Below are 15,726 nucleotides of genomic sequence, written 5' to 3'. Positions count from 1 at the left end.
TGCAATTGTTTTTGCAAAAAGAATCCTGAAATGTGAAAAGTTGCCAGAAAACACACAAAGGACATGTTCCTGCTTGCAAGGGTGAGCTAAGGGTCCCATTTTCCTCCCTGTTCATGACAGAGTCGCAGAGGCTGGTGAACGGCAACCCAGAAATGGGGAAGGGCCCCCGGGGGCCGAGCCACAGCGCTCTGGTCAGCTCCATCGAACGCGACTTGCAAGATATCATGGACTCCCTGGTGCTGGAGGAGGAGGAAGGCAGCCCCTCTACACATCCCCCGGCCCTCAGCACCACTGTCCTCTCACCCGACACCTCCGTGGTCAATGGCCGGGGCGTCCGCTACCTGCTCTCCCCGCCCCAGAGCCCCAGCGCCATGTCCATGGGTTCCAGCTATGAAAACACCTCGCCCCCCTTCTCACCCCTCTCCTCTCCTGCCAGCAGCAACAGCTGTGCCAGCCACTCGCCTGACAGCCAGGATCAGGGCCCTGCCGCCCCACCAGTGGTGCCTGTCCGCTCCTCCAGTTATAACCACATCATGCTAATGCCCCACGGCGGGCCCGGAGTGGACCTCTCTGGCAGTGTTGGTGTCACAAGCCCATCCAGAGGATCCGGCAGCCCTAGGACAGCACAGAGAGCCAAGCAGGAGCACCCCCAGAGCCCCTCGCCCAGCCGCAGAGGCCGGCGTTTGATGGAAGCCTCCCACGCTGCCCAGCACGACACCCAACCTCCTGTGCCGCTCTTTGGACTGAGTGAGAGTCTGCCAGAGGGTGGCCCCAGGGTGCAGCCCCCGAGCAGCCCCCTCTTGGCCCCCAAGTTCCAGGCCCCACGGATCAAGACTGCCACCCTGCAGGAGAGGCCTCCCAGCCCCTTCCGGGACGTGCCGGCCAGCCCTTCCCGACACAGCCCAGGGAAGCCCTTCCAGGCTGCAGAGACGGGAGTCCAGTCGGTCCGGGTGCTTCACCCCCCCAAGAGTCCCCGGCTCAGCAGGCGCTCCCTAGAGAACAGGCGGGAACTGCCCCCAGTCAGCCCGGCCCTCTCCCGCCGAGCCGCCTCACCCACCGCCAGCACCCACAGCAGCCCCTCCATGGCCACCAGAGTCAGCGATGGCCCCGGAGGCTGGCGGAGGGAGGCCCTGGAGGACTTCTCGGCAGCCTCCTTGGGGGGCCTGCAAGGCCGCAGCCCCTCACCCACCCTGCTACTTATGGGAGATCCTGCCCAGCAGAAAGGTGGCCATCATCACAGATCTGGCCTGAACCCAGCGGCCAGCCTGGGCTCCCTGGCCCTGCCCTCTTCTTCCTCGCCACGCCAGAGCCCTCGCCTGCGCCGCAAGTTGTCTGGGGATGCCCAGCTGCTGGGAATGATGCCCATGCAGGAGCGCAAACAGAGCATCACCGACCTGAGCGGCAACGAGGGAAACCTGCTGGAGTACCACCGGTGGCAGCGCCAGGAGAGACTGCGGGAGCAGGAGATGGAGCGCCTGGTGAGTGGGGCAGGGCACAGTGCATAGGCCTTTGTGGCGCCCTGAGATTCTACTGTGCCACATATTGGGGGAGGGGGCTTGAAGGAATGCTCTTGGACTCTTCCCTTTTGGTGCCACCCAAGTCATTGGGTCAGTGGATTTGCTGTGGGTTGTAGTCCAAGCTTTAAAGTAATTTTGGAGGAGGATAGGCCTCAGCACTTGAGAGACCTCCCTTGAAGCTGACCCTAAAATTCTGGATAGCTTTGTGATGTATGTGGTGGAGGAAAAGGCACTTTTTATGCATATGGTGGTGAATGGATGGGAGATCTTTGCCTGAGCAGAAGGGGCAGCTGTTTCTACTGGAGGGGCAGCAGGATTGGGGCTCAAAGACTCTGGGAGGGGTCCATGCATTTCCTTTGTGATCCGTATGCCATGATCACTGAGGTTGTGTTAATACTTCTGGCATACCTAACTTCACGCGTGGAAAACATTGGGATCCAACCCCAAATGAATCTGGGATGAGGAGAAGCATGGGGACAGCTGGGTCTTCTGGCAACAGAGGAGGCTCCAGAAACACTGAACTGTGGAAAGACAAGAGCCATGACTGGGGGGGGGGGGGGGGGGGGGGGGGGGGGGGGGGGGGAAAGGGGGGCAAAAAGGGGGGGGGGGCATGAGCCTCTGAGGCCCCCAGGCTGGGAAACTTCCTTTGGTTCGCTGGGAATTTCCCTGTGAGGCCTAGAATTGGGCATGTTTCCCCTCCCCTCCACATCCTGCCTAGCATTAACTCTTTGCCTCCCCCAAATTCCTGACTGGAGCCAAGACCCTCTCAGGTGCATGGCCTGCTTGCTCCTTCCCCTTTCTCTTGTGCCACCCTGCCCAGCAGGAGGGCTGCCCATCCTTCCCTGGGCTCCTCTTGGGCCACACTCCTTGTTTCCCTTGCTCCAGAGCAGCCAGCCTCCCTAGTGCTATGCCTTCCTTGGCCCAGCCAGCCCCAGACAGGTGTTGGGTGCCCTCTGTGGCCTCTTGGGGCCCCACACACAGGCCAGAGTGGCTGCAGCAGGCAGTTCCTGGCTGGATGCCCCAGCTCTCCCTCCTGCCCTGGCCACTGTGTATCCACTTTGGGCCTTTGTCTGACTCAGGGTGGAGCATAGCCACCTTGTGCCCTGATGCCAGCTACCTTCCCCACCTCTCTGGCTGCCCACGGTGCCAGTGGCTGGGCACTGACTCAAATGTGTTGCTTGTTTGCACAGCTTGTGTGATTCACAGAGCAAAAATAGGCTGGTGGGTGGGAGGAGGGTGTGTGTATGTGTGTGCGTGTGCATGCACGGCTGGACTGCACCCTGCCATTAGCCATCTGGCTGCCTGCGTCATGTGGCGAGGCGCCCACTGAAGAAAGGAGGGAGGGGGCCCTTGGATCTGGGCTTTGTTGGGGAGGCTGCAGGAGCCAGGAGAAGGAAGAGGATGGTGAGAGTCACTCTGGGAGATGACTTTGGCCACAGCACGGTGAGTCCAGAGGCAGCGATGGCATCAGAGGGGAGTATGTGTCTGTGTGTGGAGGGGGAGAGGGCACCCTTCAGTGCATCCTCTGCTGGGTGCTCAGGTGAAGAGCCCAGGTGTTGCAGCTGCTCTCAGGGGGCAGAGCGAGAGTCCCAGTGATCTTTTGCAAAAGGCAGCAGGTGAATTGAAGAAGAGGGGTTAGTCTGGGAGGACAGAAAACACTCTGTGGGTCCTTGTGTCTCTTGTGGGGCTATGAGCTAAAGATGGGCATATGGGTGTGCCCTCTGAAGAAGTAGAAGATGCAGGGGTCTCTGTTGGAGCTTGTCCCAAAGGGGAAGCGATGGCAAAACAGCTCCCTGGGTGGGAGCAGGTGGCTTCCAAGGGGGAGACTCAGCAGGGTCTTCCCTGGCCCCATGGCTGCAGGAACATGCCTGCTTCCCTCCCTTTCCTTGGTCCTGCTTCTACCAGGCTGGAGATCTTTGGAGGGAAATAGGGAGGTGTGTGCACGCAGTGGAGAAGCCAAAGACCACACACACACACACCTCTGTGGGTGTGGGTCCCACCTCTGCCAGCTCCAGGCCATCTCAAGGCATCTCATCCTGGGAGCCTCTCTTATCCTTGCTTCTTCTCCTGTACCTGCACAGAGTTGCCCAGGAGCAAGCGTGCTGGATCTGATTTCAACAGAGGTTTGCCATCAGGAGGGTCCTCTGCAGGAGAACCAGTCACATGTCCAGAAGTGCAGCCACCCTACCACCACCACAACCCCCCCTGAGAGCAGACCAAGAGAAGGGAGTCCCTCAGGAGACGCAATCTGGAGGCTCTGCAGGGAAGCAGGCGCATAATGCTTGGGATGGGGGCTTCCTGCAGAAGGACCTCCTTGGTGCCAGCTCTGCCCTTGTGGGACTTACTCCGCTGTGGGATTTACTGCATCCTCTCGCTTGCAGCTTTTTAGGAAACTCTCTTCTGCAAGGCCTCCTAACTTTCTTGCTGTACTGGACTCTTACAGATGGCTATACTGTATATGTTTACTACACTGTGTTTTAAATTGCTCATATGTGAGGCTGGCTTTTTGCTTTGAAAAGAAGGTGTGGGGGCCATGCAGCAACTGGATCAGACCTGAGTGGATGGGGGATTCTGGGACTTAGAGTTCACACAGTCACCTTTCCCAAGCTTAGATCTTGTATGCCTCTGCATTGGTCAATGCCAGGGGAGGGGGAAGCCATGATCTCTATCCCCCCCTTTCCAAAATCTAGCACTCAAAAACAATCTCTGAACGTGGAGGGTCTGTTGAATTGTGATGGCTAAGAGCCACTGATAGACTGAGATCTGAATCATTCTATTGAATGTCCCAATTAGAGTAGACCCTTTGAATTAACTGCTCAATGGTTGATCAACACATGGGTAAATCCCATTGACTCAATGGATCTCCTCAATGTAGGACTAACAATAGACTTGGGAGAGGAGTGGGCCTGAGGAGCACTGGGGCATGAGGCCTGTGGCAGCCTTTGAGCTTCTCTTGGTCACCTTGGCATCTTGGTTTGGTTTGGTTGATACTTGCTGAACTAGTGGGTGGACCAGTTGGGTAAAGATAGAAACTGGAATGGCACCTGTGCAGATTTTAGCATTTCTCCTCTTTTTCTCTTGTGAAGAAACAGGGTAAAAGTCTGTCTTTGGCGAAACCAAAACTGTGAAAGTGAGGCCACATGGTGTATGTGTTGATGGGTCCATGGAGCTGTTTCCTTGAGCCATTGAAGGATCCCTTTAGTGGGGCCTGACTAGGGCCACTGGGTGGCTGTGCACCTTGGGGAGCTTTGGGACTCAGAGGAGCCTTTCCTACTTCAGGTAGCCATGTGGCATCCAACATCATGTCCTCTGGAAGTCCTCCCTTAATTTCTCACTTTGAAACAGATGCATTCCAAACAAGAAATGATCTACCTTGTGCTTAGACACAGCCCAGCTGAGAGTTGATGATGGGTCTTGCTCACCTCTTCCTTTCCTCCCTTTTGGCTCAGGAGCGCCAGCGCCTGGAGACCATCCTCAGCCTGTGTGCCGAATACACGCGCAGCGATGGCGATCCAAGCCAGGAGCGCTGCCCCTTCCCCAGCGGAGCTGAGATGCCCACCCTTCCAGGGAGGAGACCCTGCAAGGGCTCCCTCAGCATTGTGCAACCCGAGGAGGATCCTGTGGGATCCCTGGTCCCTCAAAGAGAGAGGGAGGGTCTGGAGCGCTCCGATGAGGACAACCTGAAAGAGGAGGAGAGCAGCAGCACCGAGAGTGCCTGCCACGAGGTGAGACACCATTAGGGCAAGCACCATGGGCCCAGGGAAACAGCACGCGCTGAACCCTGATGATTGCTCTGTTTCCATAAGAGGAGGGTGGGTAGGTGGGCAGTGGCTTTCCTTTGGCACCTGCAGGGCCAAATGCTATGCAACGGCAGAGGGGATAGGAAAGGTGGGTAGCCCTTGCCAAGGCCAATTTATTCCAGCAGGGCCAGCCTTCCTGTCTTCCTGGGTACCACGCCTGCAGCCTTTTGCCTCTTGCCCCTTGGCATAGGTACGCTGACATAGTGCACCCACAGGATTAGTTTTTGTAAGCCACCTTGAGTCCCATGGCTGGGGAAGAGGTGCTATAAAAACAAATAAAGCCATCATCAACAAGTCCTTCTGGCCCAAATGGGCTACCTAGCTGGGTTTGTGTCTGAGGGGGACAAGGAGGGGGAATGGGGCTCCACACGTGGCTAAAAATACAGTGGCTGCAGCCACAACAACAGGGAATCCGGGGGCCCCTTTTATCTGGCACCAGAATTATGTGGACTGCAGGGCCACTTCATCAAATGCACGCAAATCTTGCCTCAGTTGGCAAATATTGACTGATTAATTGATTGACTGGTTGTACATCTGCACCAACCTTTAACAAAAGATCTTTGGCCAATGGACAGTCCGTTCAAATGGAGCGATCATACAGTAACGGCAGCCGTAGAATGAGACAATGACAAAAGAGAAGAATGTATTGATTCACTTTCTAGAGTGAGGAGTGGAAAAGGGTAGATATGTTAAATGCAAAAGCTATTGGTGGTTGTCTTAATAACAGCTGTTAAACAGTAGTTGTGTGCTGGGAAGGCCATCGCAGCAAGGATGAGCCAGTCTACCCAAGGCAGGGCAATGGAGAAATCCCAGTAGATGAGAGGGGAAGTGAGTGTGAATCCACACACACGCTCCTTTTGCTGAGCTGCTGAACTCTCCCCAGCATGAAGATCCAAACAGCACCAAGGGCAGTCAGGAGACAGCCCTGCTGGAGGAGGGGCGTGCACGGATCTTGACCACCATCGACCAGCTCAAAAGCCGGGCCAAAGAGCTGGAGCAACAGCTTCAGGAGACAGCCCGAGAGGTGAGGCGGCTGGAGGGAGGGGAATGGGGGGGGTCGCTTTCCCCCCCCCCCCCCTCCTTTACTTTTACCAAAGGGTGGGGGGTGGGCATTCTTTGGGGGCACCGTCTTGGCATGGAGGTGCAAATGGAATAGCACTGGGGCTCAGTTGCACCTGAGATCCTTGGACCCCTGTGACACAGCCTCTTGCCCACCTGTCCAGGCGGAAATGGAGAGGGCCCTCTTGCAGGGGGAGCTTGAGGCTGAGCTAATCCAGTTGCACCAGGAGCAGAAGGCAATGCAGCACCTGCAGGAGCAGCTCTCTGGCCTGGACGCCACCATCCGCCGGGACCAGGACAAGGTAAATGGCTAGAATGGGCAGCACCCGACTCCTTGCACCAGGGCATACCTGTTTGAGACCCCTGCTCCTGACTCGGCCTCTGTTGGGGCGCTGTTGGGGCCCGCTCAGTGGTAGACTGCCCCTGCTTCCCCCAGCAAAGCTGTGCCTCTCACCTCTCCTGCTGATCGCTCAGAAGACACCTTGACTGTCGTGGCTGGTTTGCAAAAGCTGCCCTGGGTTTCTTGGGCATTTCTGTCTTTCTGGATTTCGGGCCATTCCACATTAGAGGGACTGCTGGGAGGCCCCTTCCCTTGTTGTCGGTGGGAGAAAGGCTTTCCTTTTCCACGCTTTGATGTTGGGGGCCCTGGTTGCAAGCCAGTGTCTGCTCAGGGAGAGGGTCGACACCACTTGGCCCTGCCATGCCCTGCCTCACCATGCTACTCCTCCAGGCTTGGCCCTTCCTCGGCTTGCCCCTGCATCTGCCAGATGCCAAGAGTACCCAGACGCCAAGAGCAGCTCTGCTGGGTGGAGAAAGACCCGCCCAGGATCCTGGGTTTTGGTTCCCACTTGTGCTCCTTGGCTCACTTGTGCCCAGTCTCCCAAATGCTCATGCTGGAGGCTGGTGCTGCCAGCCTTTCGCACACCTTTGCTCTCGTGTAGGGAGCCTGAGGGAAGCACATGCGCGGCTGCCACTAACCACCTAGCCTGCACTAATTGGCTCTAACACCCTTGGCGAACTATCTCTCAATCTTTCTCTTTCTCTTTCTAACTGGTGTGGTTCCTACCTGCCTGGGAGAGATGGCGTGCAGCTAAGACTCACCTTGGTAGAGTCACCCCTTCTGCATATGTCTGTCTACTCCAGGAAGGGACAAAGGGAGTTGCGGGGTGACAAATGTGGCTAGGCTTAAAGACCACAGCTGCTTTTTCCATGCAGCCCTAGAGGAGCCTTGGAAAAGCAAGACCCCCAGCTGGCTGGCCCCACATGGATGGGCACCCCAAGCTGCTTCAGTCTTGTGGATAAGGATAGGGCTTAGGATGGCTGCCAAACGTTAGGGTGGCAGATGAAGGCAGGTACAGAGCTTGCAGTTCTCTTCTTAGACCTTCCAACCAGAGGTTAATTACTTATGCTCAGTGGAGAACTGCCTGGTCCCTTGCCTCATACATGTGCCCAGCTGCACCATGGAGTGCCCACATACCCCACTGCCCACAGGACACAATCCCCCATAGAATCATAGAGTTGGAAGAGACCGCAAGGGCCATCCAGTCCAACCCCCCCTGCCATGCAGGAAATCCAAATCAAAGCATCCCCGACAGATGGCCATCCAGCCTCCGTTTGAAGACCTCCAAGGAGAGAGACTCCACTACACTCCGAGGAAGTGTGTTCCACTGTCGAACAGCCCTTACTGTAAGAAAGTTCCTCCTAATGTTGAGGTGGAATCTCTTTTCCTGCAGCTTGCATCCATTGCTCCAGGTCCTAGTCTCTGGAGCAGCAGAAAACGAGCTTGCTCCCTCCTCAATATGACATCCCTTCAAATATTTAAACAGGGCTATCATATCACCTCTTAACCTTCTTTTCTCCAGTCTAAACATACCCAGCTCCCTAAGGCGTTCCTCATAGGGCATGGTTTCCAGACCCTTCACCATTTTAGTAGCCCTCCTTTGGACACTCTCCAGTTTCTCAATGTCCTTTTTGAATTGTGTTGCCCAGAACTGGACACAATATTCCAGGTGGGGCCTGACCAGAGCAGAATATAGTGGCACTATTACTTCCCTTGATCTGGACACTATACTTCTATTGATGCAGCCTAAAATCGCATTGGCCTTGTTAGCTGCCGCATCACACTGTTGACTCATGTTCAACTTGTGGTCTACTTGGACTCCTACGTCCCTTTCATATGTTGTCTCCTTAAGCCAGGTGTCCCCCATCCTATATCAGTGCATTTCATTTTTCCACCCTAAGTGCAGTACCTTACATTTCTCCCTGTTGAAGTTCATTTTGTTAGCTGTGACCCAGCTTTCTAGTCTATTCAGGTCATTTTGAATGTTGATTTTGTCCTCTGGAGTATTAGCTATTCCTCCTAATTTGGTGTCATCTGCAAATTTGATAAGTATTCCCCCAATTTTTTCCTCCAAGTCATTGATAAAGATGTTGAACAGTACTGGGCCAAGGACAGAGCCCTGTGGGACCCCACTGGTCACTTCTCTCCAGGATGAAAAGGTGCCATTGTTGAGCACCCTTTGGGTTCGTCCGGTCAACCAATTACAAATCCATGTAACAGTTGCCTTGTCTAGCCCACATTTTACAAGCTTGTTTGCAAGAATGTCATGGGGAACTTTGTCAAAGGCCTTACTGAAATCAAGATATACTATATCCACAGCGTTCCCTTCATCTAACAAGCTGCTAATTTTATCAAAGAATGAGATCAGATTTGTCTGGCATGACTTGTTTCTCTGAAACCCATGTTGACTTTTTGTGATTATGGCATTGCCTTCTAGATGTTCACAGACTCTCTGTTTAATGATCTGCTCCAGAATCTTTCCTGGTATAGATGTCAGACTAACTGGACGATAATTGTTTGGATCCTCTTTCTTCCCCTTTTTGAAGATGGGGACAATGTTTGCCTTCCTCCAGTCTGCTGGCACTTCTCCTGTTCTCCAGGAGTTTTCAAAGATTATTGCCAATGGCTCTGATATTACATTTGCCAATTCTTTTAATACCCTTGGATGTAGTTCATCTGGTCCTGGAGACTTAAATTCATCTAGGTTAAACAGGTATTCCTGTACTATCTCTTTACTGATTTTGTGCTGAAATTCCCCTATTCTGTCCTTCGCTCCATTATCCTCAGGTTGAGCACCCTTTTCCTTTTCTGAGAAGACTGAGGCAAAGAAAGTGTTGAGTAATTCTGCCTTTTCTCTGTCTTCTGTTAGCATTTTGCCATCTTCTCCACACAGTGGCCCTACCGTTTCCTTCTTCTTCCTTTTGCTGCGGACATGTGCTAGCTATTTGTTTGAATTCCTCTTTGGTGATTTCCCCATTTTTCCATTTCTTATACATGATCCGTTTAAAATTTAGCTGAGTTGAAAGTTCCTTGGTCATCCATCCTGGGTTCTTGCGACACCTCCCGTTTTTCTTTCTCACTGGAACTGTTTTAATTTGTGCCGTCAGTATCTCCCTTTTGAGAAACTCCCATCCATCTTGAACTCCCTTCTCTTTTAGTATTCCTGACCATGGGATCAACCCCAGTATTTCTCTAAGTTTACTGAAATCCGCTCTCCTAAAGTCTAGGATGCGTGTCTGACTATGCCTGGCTTCTCCTTTCCACTGTATAACAAACTCCAGGAGAACATGGTCACTTCCACCTAATGATCCCACCACTTGCACTTCATTAACCAAGTCATCCTTGTTGGTTAGGATCAGATCTAAAATAGCTGATCCCCTTGTTGCCTCTTCCACTTTTTGGACCATGAAATTGTCTCCAAGGCAAGTGAGGAATTTACTAGACCTTGAGGATCTGGCTGAGTTTGACTTCCAACAAATATCAGGGTAGTTGAAGTCACCCATCACTACTACATCTCTCCTTTCTGAGTGTGTGGTCATCTGTTCTAGAAAGGTATCATCCAATTCCTCTGTCTGACTTGGGGGTCTGTAGTAGACTCCCACCATAACATCCTTGTTGTTTCCCTGCCCTTTAATTTTTATCCAGATGCTCTCCACCTGGCTTCCAGGATTGATGTCCTGGATCTCTTCACTGGTGTAAATGTCCCTGATATATAGGGCTATTCCTCCTCCTTTCCTGTTTGGCCTGTTTCTCTTAAAAAGGTTATATCCTTCTATTTCTACATTCCAATCATGAGACTCATCCCACCAGGTTTCAGTGAGGCCAATTATATCATATTTGCTTTGTTGCACTAGGATTTCGAGTTCATCTTGCTTATTTTCCATGCTCTGTGCATTACTGTAGAGACATTTAAGACCATGTGTTCCCTTTATTTGCTGCCTGTGCAAACATTTTTGCCTCCAACTGTTGGGTCCTTGCACTGTTTGCCTTGTTCCCTCTATGACAGTTTGACTATTTTCTCCAGCCTTTTTGCCTTCCAGAATACTGTCTCCCTCCCCTACATATCTCGGTTTAAAGCCCTTCTGATCAAATTTTTGAGACTATTGGCAAAGACGTTTTTGCCAACTGGTGTGAGATGCAACCCCTCCCTTGCCAGAAGTCCCTCCTCATATAACCACAGCCCATGATTCAAGAATTCAAATTGTTCTTGGCGGCACCATCTGTGGAGCCAGTTGTTTACATCTGCTATTTTCTTCTCCCTTCGACTGGGAGAAGAAAGGAGATGACAACCTGTGCATCCACCTCTTTCAACTTCCTACCCAAAGCCTCATAATCCCTTATGATATTGTGAAGGCTATGCCTTGCAGTGTTCCCACATGAACCAAAAGAAAGGGGTAATGGTCAGTAGGCTTGACAAGTCTTGTCAGCCTCTCTGTCACGTCATGGATCTTTGTCCCAGGGAGACAGCACACCTCTCGAGACATCTTGTCAGGCCCACAAACCACAGGTTCAGTGCCTCTCAGCAAAGAGTCCCCGACGACCACCACACGCCTCCTCCAAGGCTTAGCAATGGCTGTTCCCTTTGGTGGAGCTCTCTGGGTCCCCTGCTCTGTCCCTGAGGTCTGTCCCTGCTGCTGTTCCTCATCATCCTTGATAGTAGAGAGATTGAAATTGATTCTGTAGCTGTTAAGCTTACAGAATGTTCCCTGGTTTCCCTACTTCTGTGTGTGACATTCCTCCAAGTATCTACTTCTGTTGTGTGTGAAGTGACCTCCTCCTCCCCAGCAACTTCCTCTGTGTGTTTCCTGCCCAGGACCGTCTGGTCCTTTCTGGTCAGGAAAACCTCTTGCTCCCTATGACGCTGAAGTGTAGCAACCTGGGCCTCCAGCTGCTCTACTTTCTCTTCTAAGAGGGCTACCAACTTGCACTTGGGGCAGGTAAAGTTCTCCACATCTCTAGGCAAGAAGACAAACATCCCACAAGTGTTGCAGGTGACTGCAGCAGGGCCTTCAGTGTCCATACTGAGAAGTCTTAAGGAGGCTCTGAAACAAAACTGTGGGTTTCCCCTGCTAAACACCAGTGGAAAGAACCCCTGATGACTTGGCCTTTGTCCCCAAACTCTGTCCTTGAGTTCAATTCACTGGCCTTGTAGTTACGTAGACTAGCTCCTTTCAGAGCAAGTCTGACTCACTTCCTCTGAGCAGAAGTACCCACAAGCCCCTTAAGGAAAAAGGGAAAAGAAAATGTGGAAAATTAAAGGTCCCCCCTCTAACAATGTTCCCAGGCCAGCTTCTCCTGTGTACTCCAAACCCTCCTTGACTATATAACAATTCATTAAAAAATAAAAATAAACAATTCGTGCGCCGTTAGGCATGCACCTCCCCCAGCACTTTAACAGAATTAGGTTTCTGTCCACTCCCACCAAGATCTACAGCAATATCCCAAGTTTTAAAAGGTCAGATCTCACCAAAGCACATGGAGAAAGAAAACCAGCTTTCCTCCTGGAAAGAGTGAGCTAGAAAGGATGTCCTTCTCATGCCCACTCTTCCCTTCAATGAGCTGCATGCCAATTTCTCACAAGTCCTACTGTTAGCCCTTTGCTCAATGGCCTGAATGTATCATTTCATGTGGATAAAAGGAAAATTTGTTAAGACCTCTCCTTTGTCCTCCCACTGAGCCTTGCCCCACTCACGTCAACTCTTCTGTAAGGTTTTAATGGGATGCAGGCAAACTCCTTGGTCCACATCTGCAAAAAACAGATATTTAGGGAACAGTAGTGTCAATTCCTTTAGTTTGCCACCCAGTGCAGCTCGCAGGCATGCCCCCCAGGGAAGCCCCTGATCTGCATCAGAGATTTGGGCTAAACTGATGTCATGAGTCCCATCTTGGGAGAAAGGCAAAATATAAATTCAATTAATAAATAAACAGGAGTTTGCTCTTTTAAAAAATCCTTTAAAGCAAGTGGGCTGAGGTTTTCTTGGGGTTCTCCCAGGCACAGAGGCCTGATCAGAAGTCAGCTGGCGCATCGTCCTGCTCTCCCTGCCATTACTAACTCACTCACTCATGTGAACCCAAAACTTGCTGGAGTCCTTTGGAAAGAGAGATGAACTAACTCTGGATCCTCTTTTGTGTCTCACATGTTGCCCACAGGTGTCTGTTGGGAGCCCACCTTGGGAGGGCAGGGGAGAAGGGTCATATTTTGAAGGTCAGCCTCTCAGGAAGGGCTAGTCTGGGGGGCTCCAGAGAGAGGAGCAGTCCAGTGTCCAGCTGACATTGAGATGCCCGGCAGTAACTACCTGTTTGCTCTTGAACCCTGGCTAACCCTCCAGCTTTGCATGGCCTGCTCTTGAGAAGTGTGTTCTCTCTCTCTCTTTCTCTCTCTCTCTCTCTTTCTTTTTCCGTGTGTGTTGTTTTCTTCCGGATTCAGGAGAGGGCAAAGGTTGATGCTGAAAGGAAGGAGCTGGATAGGCTGCGGGCGCTCTGCTCTGAGCTCAGGACCCAGCTTGATAACTGCCCTGAGTCCATGAGGGAGCAGCTGCAGGACCAGGTGCAAAGGGTCAGTGTCTCCCCCCCGGCCCTCCTGCCCCCCAAAGCAGAGGTGCCCCGGGAATCCTGCTGCTCCGCACCACCGGGGGATGGTAAGCGGGCTGGGTGGGCCGCATGGTGGCATCCGTGGGCTCTCCATTCCCAAAGCCCTCTGCCACATGTGGGGCTGCTCCTCTCCTCATGGGATTCTTCTTTGGAGACTCTGTGGCCATTCAGTCCTCAGTCAGGGAGCTCTTCTTGGTGAGACTGGGTCACTTCTCCCTTTGGAACCCTTGTCCAGGTAAAACGGGCCAGAGACAAAGGCCAGCCTGGCAGGGATCAAAACAGACTGAGTTTTTGCCCTTCTTGGAGGAGGCAGGTGGGTGCCCAGGGGTTTGGATGGGTTTCTCTCTCTGTGGGACAGTCTGCCTCCTTGCCTTTGGCTCAGAGCAGTGGCCTTTGTCTGCCAGTCCCCTCCCTAAAAGGAAAAAGAGGTGCCCCCTCAGCCCTCCTGGAGGTCTTGGGTGCCTTTCTCAGACAGAAGCCCCCTGAGTCTTCTCTGCCCTGGGGAGGGGGCTCACACTGCCCTAGGGCCTTGGCCAGGTGACTCCTTTGTCCACTGATGTCCACCCATTCATCCTCCCCCTCCCCATGTACACCCCTTTTGCTGCCTGTGAACCTCTTCCTTCCCTCCCTGGGACCCAAGTTTTGTCCGGAGTGCATTGATGGTGCCTTCCTGCATGGCAGAACAGGCTTGGACTGGATGGCCCTGGTGTCTCTTCCAGTTCTGTGATCCTGCGATTCATCTGCTGTGTCCCCATGCCCTCCCACCCCCATTTTGCAGGAAGCGGAGGCTCTGGAGACGGAGACTAAGCTCTTTGAGGACCTGGAGTTCCAGCAGCTGGAGAGGGAGAGCAGGCTGGAGGAGGAGCGCGAGGTGCTCAGCCAGCAGCTACTTCATAGCACTGCAGAGAGCCACTGCAGCCTGGCCCGGAGGAAGGTGCGCAGACACACGCCCTGCAGGGAGGGGGCACGGGGGGATATGTTGCTGCTGGGAGTGAGAAGCCCCATGGGCCCATTCCCATAGCACTCACCAGACCCGCCCCTCCTCCTCCTCCTGCCAGGAGCGTGTGGCGGCACTGGAGGTCCAGGCCAACCAAATCCGGCTGCAGGCTGTGCAGGAGGCTGAGCGGCTGGGCAAGGAGAAGAGTGCCACTTTGCAGATGCTGCAAAAGGTGAGAGCCCTGGCTGGCAGGCAAGCCAGCCCACATGGGGAAAGACACCTTGGCCAGGGTTCCCTGGGGATGATCTTGCCAGGCATATGGACACAGGGAGGAACATGGGCTTCTTGGCTTGAGCAGCACCCATAGCAGCTGGGTCTGCCCCAGGACTGAGAGAGAGGATCAGAGAGGTGAGAGGACAGGTGTGCCAGAGTCCAGCTCCCCTGACCAATCTTTCCCTGCTTTTTCGTTGGCAGGAGAAGGAAGCCCTCCTTGCGTTGGAGAGGCAGTACCACGTGCTGACCGGAGGCTTCGGCTTCCCCAAGGCCTCCACAGCCCTCCGAGAGGTAAGGGGTCATCTGCCCTGGGTGCGGTGGGATGGGGGTCTCTGGCCTCTTGGACTGCCTCCAAACATCCTAAGCCTCCAAGGTGGTGGGGGGGGGAGTGAGCCTTGCATTCTCATTCTTTCTCCCAGTTCCCAGGGCTTAGAGCAGGTACTGATTGGGAGCAAAGAAAGGGAGCTGGTGGGGAGAGATGTGGCCCAGAGTTACCCAGGGAGCTCCACCCCCTAAGGCTGGGGGTCCCATTTCCAGAGCCTGGGGGCAGCCGCTCTGTCTTGCTGCATCTCTTGACTCAAACATTGGGACGGTTGAGATACTCTCCAAGAATGCTGTGACTCCTCTGTTGAAGTTGTGTTGCTTTCCTCTGCGAAGCACTGTCCATATCTTCCGACTGGCAAGGGAACGAGTCCAGTATTGTTACCCTGCCACAACAAATGCCAGTCTTGTTCTGATTGCCTTACTTGGACACTTTTCTCAGGGCTTGAATGTTGTTGTTGTTGTTGTTGTTGTTGTGGCTCTTCAAGTCATGTTTGGCTTAGGGTTTGCCTTAGAGCTGCCTTATTATTGGGTTTTCTTGGCAGAGTTTGTTCAGAGAGATTTGCCACCGTTGAGAGTGTGACTTCCTCAAGGCCTCACATTAGGTTTCCGTGGCTGAGTGGCTGACTCTCCAAGTGATCTTTAACATTCTGCCCAATCAGTATTACTCAGGAGCAGAGGAAGGAGGCCTTTCCCCATTTTTCCTGGGCTTCCCCCACCTCAACCCCAGAGGGGTTGCAGGGATGGATCCCTGGGCTTTCTGCATGTACAGTGCCTGCACTACAAAGAAATTGTCCAGAAACATATAAGCTAAATAAACAGAATCCTAATGGGAAAATTCCAAAAGCTTTAGATAATGAAAATGTTTTAAGTGAGATTTAGAAAGAG

General features: G+C 53.0%; 1 protein-coding gene across 12 annotated transcripts in view; it reads left to right on the top strand.

Moving 5' to 3' along the window:
- PHLDB1 (pleckstrin homology like domain family B member 1) overlaps positions 1–15,726 on the top strand; it is a 36,654-nt gene that overhangs the window by 12,944 nt on the left and 7,984 nt on the right. For 9 of the 12 annotated variants that reach the window (XM_042473156.1, XM_042473159.1, XM_042473150.1 and 6 more), the window contains 8 exons: positions 121–1,478; positions 4,967–5,242; positions 6,201–6,341; positions 6,541–6,678; positions 13,144–13,272; positions 14,086–14,241; positions 14,366–14,476; positions 14,719–14,808. In XM_042473156.1, the coding sequence (XP_042329090.1) occupies positions 121–1,478; positions 4,967–5,242; positions 6,201–6,341; positions 6,541–6,678; positions 13,144–13,272; positions 14,086–14,241; positions 14,366–14,476; positions 14,719–14,808 (2,399 nt within the window). The remainder of the gene's footprint in view (positions 1–120; positions 1,479–4,966; positions 5,243–6,200; positions 6,342–6,540; positions 6,679–13,143; positions 13,273–14,085; positions 14,242–14,365; positions 14,477–14,718; positions 14,809–15,726) is intronic. The other 3 variants (XM_042473152.1, XM_042473155.1, XM_042473157.1) reach the window with 1 other exon arrangement.

The sequence above is a fragment of the Sceloporus undulatus genome, chromosome 6 (assembly GCF_019175285.1).
Source record: "Sceloporus undulatus isolate JIND9_A2432 ecotype Alabama chromosome 6, SceUnd_v1.1, whole genome shotgun sequence".
NCBI classification, from domain to species: domain Eukaryota; kingdom Metazoa; phylum Chordata; class Lepidosauria; order Squamata; family Phrynosomatidae; genus Sceloporus; species Sceloporus undulatus.
Note: the sequence above shows the minus strand (reverse complement) of the source record. Positions and strands in the feature narration are given on the sequence as shown.